The sequence below is a fragment of the Falco biarmicus genome, chromosome 4 (assembly GCF_023638135.1).
Source record: "Falco biarmicus isolate bFalBia1 chromosome 4, bFalBia1.pri, whole genome shotgun sequence".
In the NCBI taxonomy this organism is placed as follows: domain Eukaryota; kingdom Metazoa; phylum Chordata; class Aves; order Falconiformes; family Falconidae; genus Falco; species Falco biarmicus.
Window position 1 is genome coordinate 81,264,206 of NC_079291.1, and position 21,912 is coordinate 81,286,117.

Consider the following 21,912-nt stretch of genomic DNA (forward strand, 5'->3'; position numbering starts at 1 on the left):
TCAGTGTGTTGTGCTGGGTAATTCTGTTCCAGAATGTGTTTTGGGGTGGTTTTTTTTTTCAAATTCTGCTCTTAAAATACTCATGGCAACAAGAACTCAGAGTCTTAACAATATAAATGCTAAGTGTAAGTCTAATCTCCTACACGCAGATGTAGATCAACATTACTTGTTTAAATACTGATAAAAATTAGAACACAGTGAAGCCAAACGAACATAAGAAATATTTCACATAATATTTACTGGAAAATTGCAACAGGGATTTTGTCTAATGAGTAAATACAGCATGAAGCCGTTGAGTCTTCTATCCCTGGGGTAAGATAATTTAAAACACATTTTTTCAGATCAAAAGTGTTATGTTGTCAAATATAAAAGCCCAATTTAGGCTGCATAATATTTAATTAAGAAAACTGCATTCCATACTGTGATTTATTTTTTTTTTAAGTCCAATGCCCCTTGAGTCATTTTATCTTCTTAACTTTAAGATTTGTACTGTGCGAGATCATGGGAAAGACACAATCAACTTTATTTTCATTACAAAAGCAGAAAAACCTAAAGGGAATCCTGTGAAAATCAAGTCAATTCAAACCCAAGATTTTCCAATGATCACGTAACTTGAAAAGGCCATCTGCTCACTCAAAACGAAGGGGAGCATTGTATCTGATCCTGAGACTATGAGGATGGATAATAAAGATCCAGGTCAGACAGAACAACCACAAGAATACCTGGAGTTTTTAGACCCTCTTACGGCTCTGCAGCCACAATTTGCTCACCTTAACACTTCTGTGATGTATCCGCGATGGCTGGCATTTCACGCTGCTGGTGTTGCAACAGCCAGTGCAACGTTTCACCTCCACGCAGGGCGGCCATATCAGGAAGTTGGCAGAGGTGGGATCAATTTGACTCCGAGGTATCTCGTATATAACCGTCCGTGTTTTGCAGACAGCTGGGATGGCTTCCTCTGCAAACACAAATTCACACTTCCAGGTGAGCAGCTGCTCTCACCTCAGAGCACCCAGATACTTTACACCATTGATTTATGAGTGGCACCCTTAGCTGGTGGGTTGAGATGGTGTTCTCAGTTCCCATTGCTCACCGACAAGTCGGTGCTGAGTACTGTTTGCCTACCACTAAACTGTGCGTGCTACCCTAGGGAGAAGCTTGACTCACTCCCAAAAGCCCAGCCCTAAAGTGAGGTTTTACAGTGGCCTGGCTCCCAACATAGCTCGGAGCACATACCATTAGATAAGACAATCCTGGCTGTTTAGAAGTGACAGCAAGCCAGGGGCTTCTCCAGATTAGATGATCCTCTAATACAGCCTCATAGCAACTGCGTAACAGCAGCTGTTACCACTGCACACACATATTATCACACAAACATGCAATACCTGGCAAACGCCACCACAGAAGTTGCACTGAGGCTATTTATATCACGTCCAAATTGGCTGAGTTGGGAAACAACCTGCACCAGCTTGAAACTTTTGAGTCTTGGGTTTCCACTTCCAAAACCTTAACATCCCCATATCAGGAAGCCTGGTCTGTCTGCCATCCCAAAGGGTGACTGCCATTTTTTCTAAATGAAGTTATCCAAGCTTTGTACACAGTGGGTTTTATTTGATGTGTTATTTCTTGAATGAGGTAAAACCACAAGAGTAGCATGACTGAAAAACCTGCAGCTAAACCAATACCCTGCTGGGCTCAGGTAAGGTGAGCTTGCAGACGACAGTTTCAGCCACATGAAGATCATAAAGAGTAGCTCTGTACTGCTGCATGATGCTGCCACGGAAAATCCAAACCATGTATCCTTCTCGACCTAGGGACTACCTAAGAGGTCAAGCTGATAATTCAAAATGGTCCAGACAATAATAGCAATGGCAGGGACAAGTTGTTTGATGAGAAGTTCTCCAAAGGCAGCTTGGATTTTTTTGCCTTGCAGTGGAAGCAGTGATAGCTTTGGGTTAGATGTGTCAGGGAACTGGAATACTGCCTACACTTCTTCAATTACTCCTGAAGTACAAGAAGTTCAGGCCTGGCCTGTGCCTGTAACATGAAAATCTAGGCTTAGTTTTGAAAGAGATGCATTTCAGTCAGCTAAGCAGAGGGAAATTTCTTCTCTATCCCCAGTGCCATGAACTCAAGAAAATTAACGGATCCAATACTCCAAGATAGCTGGCAACTCCTGCAAGTTATTGAGCATATCCAGTTCCCACTGACTTTTATGGGGAGGCATTCAACACCTTGCAGAGTAAGATGCCAAGTGTAGCAGACTGTTGCAGAACCGCTGTTCTCTAGAGGCATTCAATGTGACGAGCACGCTTGCCAATTCACACTGCAAATCCATGCTGACAGCATGCTGTGCTATCTACTGCACACCACCGTAGCTTAAAGTACACATATATTGACTCTGAATTAGCTGTAATAGGAGCGATCATGGATGTTTTCCACAGTCAAATGGAATGGTAAAACACTCAGATCTACTCAGATGAACAAGCACTGCATACAAACCCTACTCTAAAATTCATTAGCATCTCTTTAAATTTATATTTGGACTTTGTTGGATCACCATCATTATTGTTTAATAAGAACAAAATCCCTTGTAAACATGCCTGGTGCCCTACGCAATGATGGAAATCAGTGCCCCAGCGTTTCTGCCAATGGCTTTTAATTTTTTGGATAAACTGTTTTTTCTTGTGAATAAAGAGTCAAGCTGTTTCCTTTTGTGGAGCTTCTGTACTGAAAACTCTACCAACTGTTGATGTTTTTTAAAGCACACTGCTGTAGTTGTTCCCCACACTATGAATTATACATTGAATATCACAGCATTTTCTAACCAAGGTCTAGCTTTCTAACATGCTGCAACAGGAAAGTGAATGTAAAGAATTTGTGCTTGTCTGTCTCCTATGGACATCCTCCAGAAGACAGCTTCTCAGGCAACGGCTCGTTTTGTTGAGCTCTTTTGTAAAAAGAACGGGAGAAACTAGAAATGGCCTTTTTCATTTGTGCGTGTCACATTTTTCCAGTGAAATGTCCTGCTTGGCTGACCAAAAGCACCCCCTCTGTTTTTACTCCCCAAGTACAAATAGCTTGTTTCTTACCAATGCTTCTTTTTCTGCGAATGGGCACGGGACGATTCTCTTGCACATGTTTAGCAGAATGAACACTGTAAGATCTCAAGTTTGCTTCTGAAACATCATCATATCCTAGAACAGGAAAGCAAAATATTAAACCTCAGCTATGTTATTCACACCAATGCCACTACGGTCCTGTTCCATACATATAAATCTGTGCTGTTCATATGCGTAAGACCAAATCCTGCTGCAATCAGTCTAATGTAACTCCTGTCAATGCAATTGCAAAGGCATAAGGCAGGGAAGACATAGACATTAAAAGTCGTGTATAAGCATGCACAATTTAATTCTAATATCTGTTTTACTGAAAGCCCCCAGAAACACTCTGTGACACAGAACCACATCCAAAGTAAAACAGTTGCATTTTTATGTGAAAGGCATAATACAGCTTTTCTTACTGAAAGGTGTAGAAATAAGAACAGTAACAGTTCACGTGAAACATTTCTTATCAGTCTCTTGAAGTTCTGGTACGAGGCTACAGTAGAAAATATGGTATTACACACCCAACAGCAACAATGCTGCCTCTGTAAATCTTCTCTTGCTTGGTTTTCAGGGCAGTACTAGGACAGAATCAAAAGCAAAAAGTAACTAGCATGGGTTTCCTTTTAGCCTCTCTGTTGCAGAACAAATCCCCTGTGAAGTATCCTAACCTTTGGAGGGGCATCTGAAGCTACTGCAAACTCTGGGACTGCATCCAGGCTTGTCTTGTTCCCTAAATAAGCCTACCACATGGGTTAAAGGGCCATGAGAAAAAGCAAAGACAGAAAACTTGGCATTTCATTTATCATAAAAAACAACAAAATAACTGCTCCAACTATTTCGTTTTGTTAAGTGAAGCAGTCCAGGTCGTGTCCCATGCAGTGGGGTTCTGAAAACGACAAGCACAATCTGCAAACGGGATCAGAAAGATGTAAGCAAACTGAGGACCTCCACACAGATTCCAGTACACCAAAACTAAGAGTTTTAGTACTCTGCTGCTTGGAGTGCCCTCTGTAACGTCACTGGAGAGTTTCAAGGTTTCACTGCTGGCTCCAAAGAAAACTGTGATGTGCACTAAAAAATGTAAATGACTATTACTCAGTACTCTATTACCCTCTCTACAAGCTACCAACATCCTACGCTCCTGTCTTCTCCACGGTCACCTTCCCTGCTTCCAGTTCGTTTTGTACATACAGTTGACCATGAGTCTGGAACTTGGTTTATTCTCAACTTTATTAGTAATACACATCATAAAGATCTGCTCTACAAAAAAACTCTTTCTCCTCCCTCAAGAAATCCTACCCTAAAAAGCTTGCAGCTTGTGATACCACCTGCAGAGCCTGGTAAGACATGAAGACAGTGGTACCTTCAGCACCTTAGAAACAGCTCTAAACCTCACAATTTATCTTCGCTTCTTGGAAAAAACTATCGTAGAAGATGAAATGGAATGCCCGAGAGGTCATACCAGGAAGACCCACTGGTCCTGTCTATTTTTCTTATCAGCTGAACAGATCCTTGTCTGAAATAAGTCAGTGTGAAATACAGACTCCCAATTTACCCAAATAGGCTGGCTCCTATTTCCTATGTAGAGTGCTTTTTCCCATTGATTTTGATGGGAAATTCTGGAACCTAACTGATCAGCTGATAGTGGGCCTTATTTGCAGTCCTAGTGCTGTAATGTTAGCAATGACTAATGGATTTTATTTCTGCTTTTATTGTACCCCATGCTCCAGAAAACTCATCAGTAGAGTAAATAAAATAGCTTGCCTGAGATCCCACAGGAAGTTTGCAACTGGGCTGGGAAGCAGAGCCAGGTCTCCCACATCCCATTCCAATGGCACCAGGCCATCCACCTGACCCCAAACGGTGTTATGAAAAATGAGGATCCGTTCTGTTGTTCCTCCACCCCTCTTCTGCTTCCTAGCACTCAGCCACTCAACACCTCAATACTGACCTCCTTTTTGGCAGCTTCGAGTTGTCACAACTTCTCCCTCAATTTGAGGCAATGAATAAAGAAACCAGCATGAATTCTGCTCAGCATAAGATCCAACCTAGGCTCAGAGCAAGAAGCATCTCTGTCCGCACGCAAACAGTGCTCAAAAAAGATTAAACACAAAACTAATGCCTCTAATCCGAACTGCTTGGTGGTCACAGACATCTCGTTGAAAAGAGAAACCGTCGATGATGCCAGCTGTACGGCAGGCCTGAGCCACGGGTCCTAATCCCACATTCAACACGCTGGCATAGCTCCCTTCTAACATGACTGACTTCTTGCTGTCTTGTTTAAAGAAACTGGTAAGACTAAAGGAATAGTATGATCAGCTAACCAATATGTTAAGCCATGTGCTTATATATAACTGCTCAACTCAGCTGCAATTAGCCATATTCTATCATCATGTTTATAAAGCAAAATGACATGTCGAGGAGCATGTGTTGCTTATAAGATGATTTCTAAGGTGAAGAAGGCCTCTGGCTCATACTGTATCTCACTGTCTCGCTACATATCTTAGGCATGTATATCATTTTGTAAGTTCATGTCTCACTGTGGGGTTAAAAAAAAAAAAGAGATCTACACAGCTAGCACAGCAGACTGAGAAACAAGTTCCAATCAAACCTGAATGCATTATGCAACACAAGTGGTATTATTTCTATTGATACAGCATCAATGTGTTGGTTTTTTTTTTAATAAACAGAATTATGGAGCACATGGCTGGAGCCCAAAGATAGTATAAAGGCACTTGGTGTCCCCCTGATCTCCACAGGCATTTGGAAGGAATTCCATTCCCCAGTGAAGTCAACGGGAAAAACACTGCACTTCAAGCAATCTTTAAGTCAACAGGAGTCTTGTCTGAGCAGTACTGAAAAATCAGAAAGTCAGCTTTGAAACCCACACTTGACTCTGGATGTGCAGCCAGCAGACTTCCTTTTATTTCATTAAAAACAATGATGGCTACGGTAATTACAAATAGAACTCTCTAGTCTAACTCTAAAGAAGCCTGATACCTAATTTGTATCAGTTTTTCCCCCTTCTGTACTGATTTAGGAGCGCAAAGTTGCAGGATAAGGATAATCTCTTAGCAAAGGAAATGGGAGTTGATGGGTGCTTAGCGTCTCACAAAATGAGGCTTGGAGCAGAAAGCTTAGAAACGGGTGGTTCTTAGTTTAGAAATTGAACACTGCTTGTCACTAAGTGAAGATGGAGGATGCTGCACAAAGCCAGATTAATGCAGCTCTCTTTTAGCGTTTTAATAATAAAAAAAATGTCTTTATGGCAGCCGATCAAGAAATTTCTCTGTAATCTTTTATGTACTGACAACATATCAATGATGGGTATAAAAACTCTTGCAATTAGCCTTGGTCAATCCATTAGTGTAGCTGAAATTGTTCTTTTTTGTCAGATTGGCATTTTTCCACTGGGTCATGGAATATAAATCAAAGAGTTCCTGCAACATTCTGCCAATATGTGATTACTCTTCTCACTAAATAAGCATGTGGAAAGCATCCCAAGACTATTGTTATTTTATATTTATCAATTTATACTTTTGCTATTGCCATCTCCTTCCCAAACAATTTTATGTGAGGTACAATCTCCAATACATGCAGTCTTAACACAAACCCTTCCAGATGCCACTTTGATGTGCATCCAAAAAGTATAGGTTGAAGACTTCTAGTACCAACAGCAGCAGTGTAGGAAATTCTCATTCTATTTTTTTTTTTTTTTTTTAGGAATCCAATGTAAGGTACAATAAACTGAAACGGTCTGTCTTCAAATCGATCCTAGAGCCAGAAAGCCCAAGGCAACGTCAGTCTGTTTGTTTGATCTTTCTGGCTGATGCAAAATATGCCCTTCTGACATCCAACTGCAGAGATAGATGTCACTAAGTTTTCAACTTTGATCTATTAAAGGAAGTATAAGTAGCAGCCTGCAAGATCCTGTTTTGTTTAGGTTTTTTTTCCCCTTTACCTAGATGTGATCAACCAACTGTAAAGGAGGAGTATACCCTCTATCTGTCTCAGGAAAAACACAGGACACACACGGCAGATGCCCAACTCTCATCATGTTTACGAGGTGCAGGGAAAGCTAACACATTCCTTTGTAACATCCTTAATTTGAGCACCACGCCAAAAGCCACAAAGTCAACAGAAGATTTTCCAAGAGGTTGAGCTCTGCAGCAATCTAACACTTTTCCATGCAACTATACTGTTAATTTAGAACATCTCTCCACTTAAAAGCTGCTCTGCTAGCTCTTAATCACAGGCCGTTAAATTCACATGGCCTAAGGTGACCCTGTGGTTGATGCCCTTAAACCATGCAAAGAAGCAGGCTCAGCCCTGTATTTCCCCATGCAGGGAGGTGACTGGGGGAAAAATCTGTTCCCAGCGGGAGGCAAACATAATAGGTGATGAAATGAACTCTACCTCCCACAGGACAGATGGGAGAGGTGAAGCACGAGGAGAAAAACCACGCTGCTAAGCCAAAGAGAACTTCACAGGCGGAATATAGGAAATGCCCCCGTTTCGGTGATTTAGTCTGTTAGTAGTAAAACTGTACTCTGCACGCTACAGCTGCCTACTTCCTGGGATCGTGCATGCTTTCTGTTTTAAACAGGGTCAGACTCTGCTCTCCGTCATGCCAATGAAACTCTGTCGCCGACTATGGATCCCAATCACAGCAAATTAATGAGACCCTGTTTTCTGACATAAACAGAGAATTTTCATGTTGCCTTTACAGGGATTTCTCTTTGAATCGAACACGCAGCACTGGGCGCTGAAAAATTGGCCTGGATTTTTTTTTTGAATACAATGATAAGCTCCATGTTGGGTTGTGTTTTTCTTTAAGTAATATGCCAGATGGTCTGGGGGTGTGGTTTCTAATTTTATGAAGGGGGTTATCAGTCATCTCTGCGCTACAATATAGAGACCAAATCTGTCAGAATAGAAGAAAAACCTGCCTACTCTGACTTACAGAACTAACTTTTCCAATTAAAAATATATGCTTTGCATTGCAGAAGAGAAAAATCACTGTTCTTCCTTCATTTTCCACAGATCCTGCCTCGTTACTCAGGAATATCAGACATTTTCTGCATGCATGCCTGATCCTGCAAACTCTTCTCCTACAAGATCATTCTTAATTCTCAAGTCCACCCACTGAGTTTAAACAGGGCTACTCACATGCAGAAGGACTGGCAATACGATGCACTAAACTGAGGGAGAAAATAATCACTGGAGTGTTTTTATTCTGAGCCTCAGTATATGCTATAGAATAGAAATGTAGCTACTGCACAAGCTCTCACTGAACTAGCCCTTCCCTAAATGCAATTGCATTTACCAGTGACAACTAGAAAACACTTGATTTGCTGATCTAACACTACATATAGTGAACAGGCCCAATCCTGTTTACTGAAGAAAACATGGTCATTTCAGTGTTCAATTAGTCACTCTGATAAACCCTTAGGAACTTCTCGTGACAGTGAAGACTGCAGGACTGTGCCCTGAAAACGTTAACTGTGGGTAGTAAAGACCAGCTGCTCTCTATGAAGATCCAATCCTGCCTCTGTAGCTCAGAATAAACCTTAGCACGTGTGCAAAGGAGCACTCACATAAGCAAGAACAGGGTGAAAGGCTGAACGTTTTGGTTTTATTTTATAATATTGCTTGAGTTCATGTCTTAAGGCATTACTGTTTCATGTTGAAATAGTAAAATATTTATGTGTCTTGTTTCTCTAATGCTTTCTAAACTGACAAATTGCACAAAAACAGCAAAATCAAACAGTAAACTTGTGGCTGACCTCTTCAATTTTGGGGCATGCATCCTCTGGTTAGTATTTGCCACGTGGTAAATAATTATTTTCTGCAATAAATTTGTCTGCCACATCTACTAATTTATTCAGCTCCTGCCATTGCTCCACTTGTCTGCTTGATTCTCTTGCAATGGAGCCATGTGAACTTTTGCTCTCCTTCTAAGTGGTATTTAAAAATGAAGCATGTGCTTGTTACACTGGGGTATTTGAAAAAATAATGTATTCGGGTAGCTACAGAATACCAACTCAAACGCAAAAGAAGCCTGCAGTATTTTAGAACGCTAGTGCTCAGATCCAGCCCTTCCGCAACAGCAGCCAAGCCTTCCACCGAGTTCACTGGGAAAAAGATTTTAGCAGTAGTGCACTTGTCTGGTCCAAAACACTCTTTGGTGGGGAAATATGTATTGCATACCCCGTCCCTGTTGTGAAAGCTTCTTTAATTGCAGTGATAAGCAATAAGAAGCACTGCTCTCCAAAAACTAAACCCATGCCAACAAATCTGGTAATTAGTAATTAGCCTCTCTGGTAAAGTATTGTGCAAGAGCGAAATATTCCATTTTCAGTGTAATGGGAAACCGTTTGCTCCTTCATCACATGAAAATTGAAAGCTATGTCTGTAAAATCTGTTCCTACTGCATTCCTGCCCATTAATACAGCACTATACAAAAAGCGGTGAGTTAAACTGTAGAAGGATCCTGCAACACTGAATGAAGGTGATTGAACCTGGCACAGACTTTACAAAAATACACAGCATATGGTTTAAAAGGAGATGGCCCAGTACCAACGCCAGCAAGAACTCATTCATTTTTCTCCATGTTTGCTCTTCAGAACGATGCAGGTTTCCCTTGGGCACATCAAAGGTGCCGGGTTTATTCTCTCTCAACTACGGGAAGAAATCACCAGGAACAAAGTACATCAAGTGAAACCAAATGATAAGAAACCCAGTAATCCAGTGCTTCTAGATCTGATTTACTGCTGCAATGATCTGTTTGAACTGCATGCTCTCACTACACCCATTTGCATGCCTAATTATGCAGAAAATAACCCTGCGCTATTTTCTTTTGGAAAAAAAGTGAATTTTTAAGGGTAAGCTTCATGTGCAGGTTCCTGTTTAAAATCAGCGCGGACAGTTTATTTTCCTTTTAATAAAGCCCAGCACTTGAAGAGACATTACTTCATTCATAAATATTGTTTCAAATATTTTAAATACCTCTAGGACAGTAGTTTAAAGATAATAGAGCAATGCAATACCAACAACAAACCTTATGGAAATTCTCCTCTGCTGAGAGACGGAGAGGTCTGAAAACACAGAGGGTCACTAGGTCCCTCTCCACCCTGAACCCCCCGAAGTTTTAATTCCCGATCAGCCCCTTGGCCACCGCCTCCCTTCGAAAGGCAGCTCCCCTGCCCAGGGCAGCCTGGCTCCTTAGGCCGGGGCCCCGCACGGCTCTCGTCTCCCAGGCGAGACAGCCCGGGCCGTGCCGCTGGAGCGGCCAGGGGCGTGCGGGACGCTGCGCCGCGACCGCCCGCGGTGCCTCTCCCCCGGGGCGGCGGCGGCCGACGGCGCGGAAGGAAGGAGGACGGGACTAATTTACCTACGGAGTCAATCTCCAGGAGGCGCTGCAAGTCGCGGATGCTGTGGATCTCGCTGTGCGCCAGCCGCTCGATGAGCTCCTGCGGGATCTCGGCCTCCTTCAAAGACACACACACCGCGGGTCACCGCGCAACCCCGCGCAGCGCACCCCACGCCCCTGCAGCACCGGGGATTCGGCGCTTCGGGGCTGGGAGCGCTGGGGTTTTGTGGAGGGTGCGGGGTGTTTGCTGGACGTGTTTGGACGAAGCAGGGGAAAAATACACGCACACACACACCCCGCTCCGCCGGGCGCTGGTGGAGCTCTCCCCGCTGCCTCCCGCCTGCGCGCCCGCGGGGGCTGCGCTCTGCCCGCCGCCAGCCGGACTGCGCCACGGCCCCCCGGGCGGCCACCCCCCCAGGCGGCCACCCCCCCGGCCCGGCCTGGCCAGCGTGTGCCCGGCCGAGCTGCGCCTCCGCGCCCCGAGCCCCGCTCGATGGCCGGAGCCCGCGCCGGGCAGCTGGCTGCTGGAGTTTGCCCAAGCGGGCGCGGAGTCCACCGCGGGCGCGGGCTCCCCCGGCCCGGGGAGGAGAAGGTCCGCGACCCACGGGGCCACCGCCATACCAGCAGCGCCCACGTCGCGGCTCCCAGCGCCAAGCAGACCCGGTCCCGGGAAAAGTTACGGTCGCCGTGCAGCGCCGAGCACCGCGCTCGCCCCGGCCAGGACCACCTGTAGCAACCCCGAGAGGCGGCTCCGCGCCCCGCTCCGACCCAGCGGCCGTGTGCGGGCGGGCTGGCTGCCGCCCCTCGCCCACTCCGAGCCGGGCGGGCTTCGAAAACCGGGGACGGACGGGCTCTTCTGGGAGCCCGGGCAGGCAACCAACTTCTGCCCGCGGCACTAACGGTGCCCGCGGTCGGCTGCGTGCAGCGCCGTGCGCCGCGGGGGCGGCCGCTGCCGGGCGGCTCCGCGCACCGCGCTGCCTGCGAACAGCCGCAGCCCGTTCGCACCCGCGGGGCGCGAATATGTGTATATATATATATATATATGTGTGTGTGTGTGTGTGTGTGTATTTGTAAGGGCTGCCAGCAGCCCCGGAGCGGAATGCACGGTCATTCTCCTTCGCCTCTGGCATGCATGAAATGGCAACTTGCCTCCTGCCTCGGCCGCGCAGGGGCTGGGGCAGGGCGAGCGCTGCCGGCGAGGCCGGGGCACGGAGATGCCCGCGGAGCCCAGGTGGGCAGCCCGCTCCCCCGCGCCCTCCGCCGCGGCGCACCCCGGGGACCGGGAACCGGGAAGCCGCTCTCACCTACCTCGGAGAAGGTAAAGGACAGGTAGCCAAAACCTATCAGCAAAACGCAAGCCCAGGTCCTCATCGCGGTCTAGTGCACTTTAGACACGGAGGGAAGGCAACGCTGATGGAGAGGAGCTGCAGGCCGGCTCCTGCCGCGCAGAAATTCAGTACCATCCCTCAGGGGAAAGGCAGCGGGGTGGCTCGGGGGTCCTCCGCATCCAGGGTGGGTCGGGGCTGCCTCGGGGCGGCGGTGGTTTAATTACGGCGCTGCCGCTGTTTGTATGTTCCCCTCGCTACGGGAGCGTGGCTGCTCTCCTTTCTGCTGCTCTCGCTCGCTCCTCTTGGCTCTTAGGACTAGACCAGCCGGTACTTCTGCATATTTGCTTAGATCAGACCAAAGTGAAACCCAAGGAGTCGATCCGGAGCGCAGCCGAAACGCCCATCACCTGTCTGGGGCGGCTGGCCCCCCTCGCGGCGGGCGGCGCTGGGGCCCGCCTCCCCCCGCCGCCGCGGCCTCCCGCTCCGCGCCGGGACCGACCGGGGGCTCGCTCGGGCTGCCGGCTGCTCCCCCGCCCGCTATGCTGCCCCTCCACCCTCTCCCCCTTTCTCAAAAAGGAAAAAAAAAATCTTTATTGATACGGATCGAAATGTTTCTCTTGCTGAGAACGGTCCCGCTTCCCTCCCCGGCTGGGGTGAGGTTAAAAATAATAATTAATTACGAATAATAGCAGTGATAAATCGGAGCAATATTGCAAGATCTCGCGGGCTGCCTTGGTGCAGTTCCTTCTCCACTTTGCACGGGAGAAAAAGAGAGGAGGAGGAAGGAAAAAAAATAATATATATATATATGTGTATATATATATATATGCGCAAGAAGGTTTAAATCCCAAGGGGATCGGAGACGAACTGCAACTCCTGGCGGAGGGAGGACTCCCGGGCTCGCTCCGAAGCGGTGGCCTGTCTGGAGCGTGGCTCCGGCGAGGAGCAGCATATACCGCTCCCTCCTGCCATGCGCCTCCCCCGGCCCTCCTCCCGGTACTCCCGGCACCAAACCCACAAACAACAAGTAGTGGGGGTGCCGCCAGCTGCAGCGCCTGCTCGCAGGGCGAAAGGGGCTCTGCCCACACGGAAGGGGGAAAAAAAGAGGGGGGAAAAAAAAAAAAAAAAAAAAAAAAAAAAGGAGCCGGAGAAGGGCCAGGGGGGGCCGGGAGGGAGCGGGGGAGCGGGGCAGGCTGCCCGCCACCCCGGCCCTCTGCGGCACCGGGGCGGGGGAGCGGGGAAGGGCCGGGCGCTGCTGCGCAACAGCCGCCGCGGAACCTTACGGGATCCACCTTGTGCCCCTGCCTTTTATATAAGGCGGAAGAGATCGCCATGACCGCGGAGGGTTTGGGTGTTTTTTTTAATCGTTTGGGGGTTTTTTTATTATTATTTTTTTGCGGAGGGGGGGCGGCCTTTTGCCGAAGGGGAGGGGCAGAGTGGCGGCGGGTTGGGGGGGGGGAACGTAGCTTCGCTGCTGTTGCAACGCAGCCCTCATTGCGAAGGGCACCCCCCCTTTAAGAAACACGAAAGCAACCCCCCCCAAAAAAAATTAAAAGCTTCGGGGGGGGGGGGGGGGGCGGTGCGGGCGGGGGGCAGCCGGTGTCCTCCGCCCTGCGGCACCTGGCTACGGCATGCGCGGGTGCGGGGCTCCCCGCCGCGGCCGCGGAGACGCTGCGCCCCGGGGCTCCGCCGCAGCCGGCCCCGGCCCCCCCGCAGGCAGCCCCGGCCCCTCCGCAGCCGGCCCCGGCCCCCCGCAGGCAGCCCGCTGAGCGCCGGGTCCGGGCGGCGGCGGCTCGCTCCCCCTTCGCATCCTCCCTCCCCGCCGCCCCGGCGAGAAGATGCCCCCATTTCCCCGGCGCAGATTGGCACAAGGTGCCTGCTGCACCCTGACATCTCCCTGAACTCATTGTGATTTAAATAACAGCCCTTTCTCATCTAAACAAAGCATCTTAATAGCAGATGCAAAGAATTCAGCTCATCTGAAAATCCAATAGCATTTAAGTGGATTAACTGCAATAACACAACTGAGGAGTGATACTATCCTTCATGGAAGACAATAGACTGTAAATGCACAGCCAGGGAGACTTATCCTTTCATCTCTGAATTTCCTTCAGCATTTCAAAAGCGAATGCTTTCTAGAAGCCCTGAAGGGGTTTGCACGCTACTGGCTTGGACATGCTTCTAGGAAACAACCTGTGCTTTAATGGGCACTTTGCAATTGCATAGAAGTTCCCACCAAAACAGAAGTGGCCTTTCAAGTACGTTTAATTCTCTCTCATGATGTCATGTAGGCTTACAGGGTGGTCTCCAGGACCACAAGGGGGGGGGGGGGGGGGGGAAAGGTGGGGGTTGAAAAGAGGGAGAAAGGAAAGAGATGTAAAAGATTTGGAAGCACTTTAAAAAGGAGAATGCCTTTTTTTTTTTTTTTTTTTTTTTTAAGGCAGAAAATGCTGAGCCAGTGTGGAGCCGTTCTCAAATGCCTCCTGACATTAAAAAAAAAGATCCGAGTGCCACACTGCTGCAGCCCCGTCCACGCAGGCTGCGCTGGCAAGCAGCAGGGCAAGCAGGAGGCAGCCCAGGGCAAGTCATGCTGGTAGTTGCCATCACTTTCTTAAGCGGGAGTTGACATGGCAGAAGTAAAAAGTGATGACTTTACTTAAAAAAAAGAGAAAGTCTCATCTGCATTTACCATTTGCTGGGGTTAAAGAAACAATTCTTACGGTCTGTGTTGTCATAGTAATAAAAAAAAATAATTACCAAACAGTGAAATAGATTCTGACAGTACCGGCTCACTGGGCATTTACTCCTCTGCTTCCTTCCTTCATCGGCTAACATGTCTGGGATCAGAAGTGCTGGGTATCTGTAGCTCTTTCAAGTGGTATTCCACTACGAAAGCCAACATAGGCATAAGTCCTACTTCCTCTATGGGTAAAAAAAATTATGCCGTTTTGATTTTTCTTACATATTTTATGAGAAACATAATGCATCAGCATCTTTTTTAAATCTGTCATTGTGGAGCTCAGATAAGCATCTTTCCTTTGGGTCGAGTTACACTTGGAGTAGCTTTTAACATTAGACTGTTTATATGGATCATTGCAAATATTTGATAATAATGCAAAATATGTAAGATCCCACAAGAGACCAAAGACCAGAGAACGTAAATAAAATTCACACAGATTCTACAAACAACTTCATACTTGGGTTGTCTATGTGCTTACGAAACACATTTTCTCCTTGTCTGTTGTTTGATCAAAAACTGCATTTGTGCTGCATCAGTCCTTACAAGCATGCAGATACATCTGTGTGAAAAACATCACACAAGTGCATCTTTACCTCAGCATGGCACCTTCCTACCATCCACAAGTCTATTAAACATGTGTGCACCGAACATGAAATATCGCTTATGTAATACCTGCAAGACACACATGTGGAAAGAGTGTCAGGATCGGTATTTATAGGTTTAAAAGAAAATCAGTACAAAGAACAGAGCAACAGAAAATTAGATTTTGTGCCTTTTTATTTATCTGAGAGGAGCAAGATACTGCTTGCCTAATTTAAAGCACGTAGTGTTAGAAGTCCCTCAAATGTCAGGAATTATAATAGAATTACACTATGACGGAGTGTTGAGAGGCAGGCTTCCCGGGGTTTGCACAGCACTTGGCACGGGGGAAGGAATGCAGAAGCTCCTTGACACAAAATGAAATTACTTCAGTGGCACCAGTGCTTTCTGCAGGCGGTGACGCATGAAGCCAGGGTGCCCCAAATCGGGCTTCCAGCACCAGCTACCAAAGCTCATTTAAATCCTGCTGGCTCAGTTGATAGAAACACAGGTCAAGGCGTGTAGTGGGACCAACTCGAGTTTCAGAGTGTGCAGGGAGTGCGATGCACGTGAGCAGCCCAGCCGCAGGAAGGTCGCTGGGAGAAGCATGGCACGGGGATGGGCAGCAAGGCAGGCGCTGCGGTGCAGGAGCAGGCTGAAGCCATGGAAGGCACTGGGACGGCTTCGGAATGGTGCCTGCAGCCCCAGGCAGCTATTTCAGGGGTCAGGCTGAGATGCTGACACTTGTTTGGCCCTCTTAACAAGCCTTAAAGTTGCAAGAGGAGTCATTTCATTGCAGTCACATTCCTGCTGAGGGAGTCTTGGGAAACCTGTCTGAGACTTTTTCAGACTTGATTTCAGTGGGGAGTTTGCCTCATTGATAATCATGTTAAAATTAACAGAATGAATTTGGGTAAGGGTTTTTTTTTCTTGAAAGGGTGGCCTGCTTTTATTTTAGTGGCTGTTTGGGGCTGGCCAAAGTGGTTTGGTATGTTCTATGGGATATAACCTGCTGCTGCAGCTGGAAAAGGACCAAGAGCCAAGAGTGTCCTGGCTCCAGAAAGGGACTATAAAGAAATACTCCCAGCGATTTGGACCTGCACCATTCAGTGTCAGTGCCACACAGTGTAATATGGAGGATGAAAGTTCGGAACATAAAATCCAGAAAGCTAGGCAGGAAGCTCACCCACTTCAGGTGCTTTCTGTCTGGTTTTGAACGTTTCTTTGGCCTGTAGCTTCAGAGGGGCACGTGGCCATGGTGGGGGAAGGTCATCTTCCCCCTCTGCAGCTCGATTGCTGCCTGCCTGCAGCACCAGGGACAAAGCTGTCGCAGGTGCAGGTGAAGCACAGGCAATGCGTTACAGATGCAGAGAGCGCTGATGGCAAGTAAACCGTTCCCTTTCCTGAAATTTGGCGCATAAAGAGCAGTAAGAAAAGCTGCAAGAAGAACAAGCAAGGCAGTTATTATTCCAGCTGGTACAACCTACAAACATTATTGCCTTCTTTTCCAGCTCTTCCTTTTGGATCCTTGCACTGGCTCTGTCCTTCTGGCTGAGCTTTGTTTTCTTTGAAACTTTTGTTTGTGCAGCTTTCCAGTTTCATAGTTGATAATTTTCTTCAGTAGTCATAAGATGCAAATCTACTACAAGGTTTTGGCTAAGCAGAGTGATCAGAAGGGGCTCAGAAAAGTTTTATGATGTCCCTGCCCCTGAACATGGAGGGTAGCCATGGCCCACACCACCTGCACGGGTTGACACTTAAAGCCACAGTATTTCTGGAGATGCTTTGCCCTCCTGTGAATGGAGCAGGGTCCCACTAGAGCTGATCGTGCCCCCAAAACTGCCGCTTTGACTTCAGTGGGAGTTAGACCCAACTCTCCCTGGAGAAATGGTTTGGTTTAGCAGCAAAGAAAGACAGTTAGTAATGCTTTTGATAACATGCTCGTCTCTCCCCACTGCCCAGCTGCTTCGTACCCAGGAGGCCCAGCAGCACAGCCGAAAGCAAGGGGCTGTTTGACCTTCCCTGCTGCGGGAGCCGCTGCTGAGTGACACACAGTTCACCTTCAGGGCTGGAGTACGAACTGGCAGCACTGCCAGCCTGGGTAGCGAGATACCATGTTTAGGCATTGAACTAGGGCACTTGCATACCAGCACAGGCCGCTATTTTAGTGGGTATATGGAGTTTCTCCCTGCTCTCCACCCCTATGGGACAAGGGAGCTGCTGTGAGTGCGGGATATTCTCTGCCTGGTGGATAAAGCTATTAAAAATGGGCTGTGTTTTGTCAGTAATACTTAGTTCATCCAGCTGAATAACTGTAAAAGTACCAGCCCGGCTTAAGGTATACTGATACGTGTTGTAAATGAAAGCAATACACTCAGGGCTTGGTCTCTGGGGTCCCATGCGTGGTGTGCTCATGTCTCCTCAGCAATGTGGGTGTAAAGCTCTTCTCCTCTGACTCAAATCAAAGCTAGTTGCAGTGATTCTGTGGAGACCATCCAGGATGTAACTCAGCCATGCTAAGTACCATAAAATTGTGATATTATTCTTCATTGTTTGTAGCTTGGAAGCCTGTAGAGGCCTAGCTTGGAGCAGTCCATTTTATTAAGCTTCATCCAAACACAGTGAGATAGTTGTTCTTCCGAAGGATTCATATTCTCAAAGTGCAAGCCTCCTGGTTTGTGTTCTTGTATCCATGCAACCTTGTTGCTCTTACAACATTACACATTTGTCCTGTGAGATTCCTCCCTTACAATAAAAACTCACGAGAATGATACACACATTTTCAGCTCTGCACACACCAGAGACTGCAGGATCCAGCAGTACCCGAAGGACATAGGAGTTGTGAAGGCTGCTGTAGTGGAATTGCTAATTCATTTTGAACTGCAGATGTTTGTAATGGCTGTGAAGTTTCCTAATTGAATTTCTGACCCTTTTTGTCACAGAAGCCCAGTTAATATAGGGGCTGGAGAACAGCAGATAGAAGGATTGGTTTGCCTTTTTTTTTTCCACCTTTTTTTTTTTTTTTAACAGAAACTCCAGTGTAGAGTTCTGTACATTTTTCTCTTAATTTTCTTACATCTAGGAATACAGCAGCCTGGTCCTCGCGTGCTATCAGTAGTTGCACATCATTCGAAGGACCACTCACGAAGTCCCCAATCCAGTGCAGTATCTCTCCAGAGGGCTTCATGATGCTCACACTAACGAAGTCCCACAGAGCTAATCCCAAATGAGCGCTTCCATGCTTTCAAGGCACACTGTTACGCACAGACCCACTAATGATGGTGGCCAGACCAGAGCAGGCAACCCATGTTGTGGCATCTGTTCCTCGCAAAGATTCCCGGGGAATTCAGTGCTTTCCAGCTGCTTATTCTCAATACTTTGTACTTAGGCAATTCCTTACTAAAGGCCAATGAAGATCCTCTATAACATCGGTACATCAGTAATCAGAAATGCAGAGAGGACATAGTGGAAGCTACATAGTGAACCTGGCCAAGTTCCAGTCGGGAAGCCGGGAGCAATGTTTCCAAAGCCCTTTCCTCTCAGTCACCCACCACTTCAGGACAAGTTGTATCATTGTCCTGCTATGCTCCAAGCCCAACAGACCTCCTAGGAGCACACAGTCACAGCATTTGGCCGTGCCACATGTAGATGTCTGAGCTTGGTCTGTCACCTGCTAGCCACCATAACGTGTTCACTAGGAGCGTGTTCTTGCCCATGATATGTTGCTGGGCTGGAAAGGGAACACGTACACACATTTACACCAGAAGTTAATTTCTCAGTTCTTGCTAAAAGTGAAGTGCAGAACCATCTTCTCTATCTTACTGAATGTAGCATTTGTTTACCTTTCAGCAGTGATTTGTGATGCTGTACCCATCAATCTGGACAGCGAACTCCTTCTTTCTTGGAAATCAGTGAGAAATACAACATTAAACCAGAGCACAGGCAATGGCCCTTTAAGCATTGTCTGTTTAACTGTAGCATGATCTCTCCTGCACTCAAGTGCTTTCCATAAACAGCAAGTCATCCTGGAAGGGGAGGGAGAGGATGATAAATAATCCTGTTATTCATGCGACTGCGTTCTTTCATGAAACTGGGAAAAGGCAAAATAAAGCGGAGACTGCAAGACAGAACGAAATGCAAGGCAGTCAGTTGTGTTGCTGCAGTTATTTTGGGCTAGAAGAAAATCTGAAAAGAGAAAGGTGAGCAGGAAAGGTTTAAAATACCAAGAAGAAAGCCAAGAGACAAGGCATAAAGGAATAGCTTTCTCTGCATCCCTGCTTTCTGTCTCAGATAACGGCTAGGGCTGGCTGTAGCTCTGGCTGCCCACCGCCTGCTCCCATGACATGGTGACCTGTGCTGGAGGTTTTCTCCTGTGCACGCACCTTGCAGAGAGGTGGGAAGTGGGAAATGCTGGAGCTCCAATAAGGACAGCAGGGCAAGGAGAGAGGCAAAAGTGGGTAAGCCTGGGAAAGAAATCCCATGGAGCAATTGGGAAGCAAAGAAACCTGTTTGCTGAGGGTTCTAGCAAATGAGCTCTAGTTTTCCTGGGACAGTCTATGGTATTCTCTCCATCACGCTTTTCCCCTGTGCCAGGGGTGCCTCCCAGCTTGTGGTGGAGGCATGGGTGTCCACGCTGCAGCCACTCCAGTTCTGCATCTGCCTTCTCCATGCATCCCCCAGGCCCTGAGCTGGGACAGCTGGGGCCCAGGCATCCATCCCATTCAGTTGCTTCTGCTCATGGGTAGCCTTCTGCAGGGAGCCCGGACAGACAGCTGTGGGGTAATGTCTCAACCAGTGCAGCTGTTTGCTCTCTGCATGTGAGTCAGAGCCCTCCATCCCTAGGATGGTCCTGGAGGCAGCCTGGTACTGCTGCCGAATTGACCCATACCAGCCCAGTCTCTGGTTTGTAAGAGGATCTTATGCCGGGAGAGCGTGTCAGCCCTTCTGAGACTTCAGTAATGACACACATCCATTTCAGTGGCTTGGCATTGGGGATTAGGATAAGGCAGCCACATTCTTATAATCTTCCAAAAGTGCCTCTTCCCTGTGTAACTTCGGGCATCAGTGTAATTCCTTCAGGCTTATAAAAGCTTAAGCTGTTATAAACAAGGCAGCCTTGGACCCTAGGTATTGTAGAGAGAGAATTCCTCTCCATGTCCTAGATATTTCAGATGGAAAAAAAAAAAACCAAACAAAAAAAAAAAACCACAAAAATAGGGACATTTAAGATGTCAGCTTCTCTGCTAGTGTAAATGGGACCAGCTCCATCTAACTTCAGCCCAGTGTCTCTGTTCAACACCATCATTGTGCGAAGCTCCCGTTAAGGCAAATGGGAATTACACATGGTGTGATGAGAAAGCAACAGATACCTTTGTAAATACTGCACAATCACATGAGCCGCATGTATCTTTCCTGAGACACCCTGCCAAACTAGCAGGTGTTTTTTACATCAGGCCTTACGTTAACACACTCCTGCATATGTCTGGCTGCATCTGCTGCATTAACAATCATTCAGTGCATAATGGCTGGGTTAGTTTGGGAAGTTAAATACCACGGGCAACAGCCCAGCCACAATGCATACAAATGTTAAACTGCTTCTGTTTGTCTCACGGGGTTTATTACTGTTGTTCCTTCGCTATGACTTTTTCTTTTTTTCTTCCTCTTGCTGCATTTTTCCCTTGTTCCTGCCCATCCTTTCCCCAGTTTGTGCTTTCCACATCACCTCCATATCTTTATTTTCTCCATCTTTTGCCACAGCTTTCCTGTCTCATCTCAGGTTCTGTGGATGCCGGAGAAGATGAAGGCTGCAGCCAGCCATCTCCAACTTCTCCAACACACCCCGACAGCCCTGGAGCAATGGGATGCTCCTCCAGCTGGTGCATGTCTGAAGTCCAGGGGTAGTGCTATGAGGGCCGCTGGTTGGGGGTGCCACCATTTCAACTCTGGATGCTCTTAGTGGCTGCTGCAGGAGTGAAAAAGGCCAGATCAGGGACTGATGCTGATTGAGTGCCTGCTCCACTTCTACTCTGCATGCAGACAACAAGCATAACTGGTGGATCTGTGTCCAAGTCCAAAGCCGCTGGGTAAAATATGTGCCCCTAGCAACACCCAGTGTAAAATCCTGCTTTTACACAAGTCAGTGGTAGAAGTCTTTGGGGATTAGGCTTCTCTTGTAATTATCAATGATTTAAATTTTTATTTTTTATGGCCAGGCATGGAAGCCATTCAGAAACAAGGAAGGGCCAAATAAGAAGCCAACTATCATAGACTCCTACCAAACCACCGCCACCCCCACCCCGTCTATGTAGGGCTGATACCGAAGTCAAATAGAAATTCCCAAGGGCATCAAAGACGTGTGCATGTTCAGCTCCCACAGAAATGGCAGCTGGGGGCATTACTTAATGAGAAGGATTTGAAAAATACCCTTCTATTCTCCTTTGTTTAAAGTTAAAATGCCAAATTCAAACATCCATGCTAGCATGGTGTCCGTTTCCATTGCTCATGCTTTTAGTCTTGCAGTTGTTGTCATGGTCCTTCATGGAGGTCTCACCTTTGGTCCCAGGCTCTCTTGGCCTGAGATTTCGTGTTTTGCAGTACTTCCATGGTATATGCACATACACAAAGCACACCAGCTGGTGAGTCTTATTCACGGCTTAATCACTTCCCTCCGGAGGTGTGCGGTGTGATGTGTGGTCTTACTCAACCCTGGCTTTCTGAGGGATGGAGAGACAGGGTCAAACAGCGCAACCCAGCACTTACAAGCATGACTAACCCTGAGCATGGAGT

The 21,912-nt window shown here is 47.2% G+C and overlaps 1 protein-coding gene across 6 annotated transcripts in view; it reads right to left on the reverse strand.

Moving 5' to 3' along the window:
* The window catches only part of PDGFA (platelet derived growth factor subunit A), a 36,830-nt gene extending 24,096 nt beyond the window's left edge, over nucleotides 1–12,734 (reverse strand). For 4 of the 6 annotated variants that reach the window (XR_008821563.1, XR_008821562.1, XM_056337039.1 and 1 more), the window contains exons 1-4: nucleotides 11,788–12,733; nucleotides 10,501–10,597; nucleotides 3,093–3,197; nucleotides 771–958 (exon numbers count right to left, since the gene is read on the reverse strand). Coding sequence is in view for 4 of the 6 variants with exons in the window: in XM_056337039.1 (XP_056193014.1) it covers nucleotides 771–958; nucleotides 3,093–3,197; nucleotides 10,501–10,597; nucleotides 11,788–11,850 (453 nt within the window). In the remaining 2 variants the exon portion in view is untranslated. Of the gene's footprint in view, nucleotides 1–770; nucleotides 959–3,092; nucleotides 3,198–10,500; nucleotides 10,598–11,787 lie in introns of all 6 variants that reach the window. The other 2 variants (XM_056337036.1, XM_056337035.1) reach the window with 1 other exon arrangement.
* Between the last annotated feature and the right edge of the window lie 9,178 nt (nucleotides 12,735–21,912).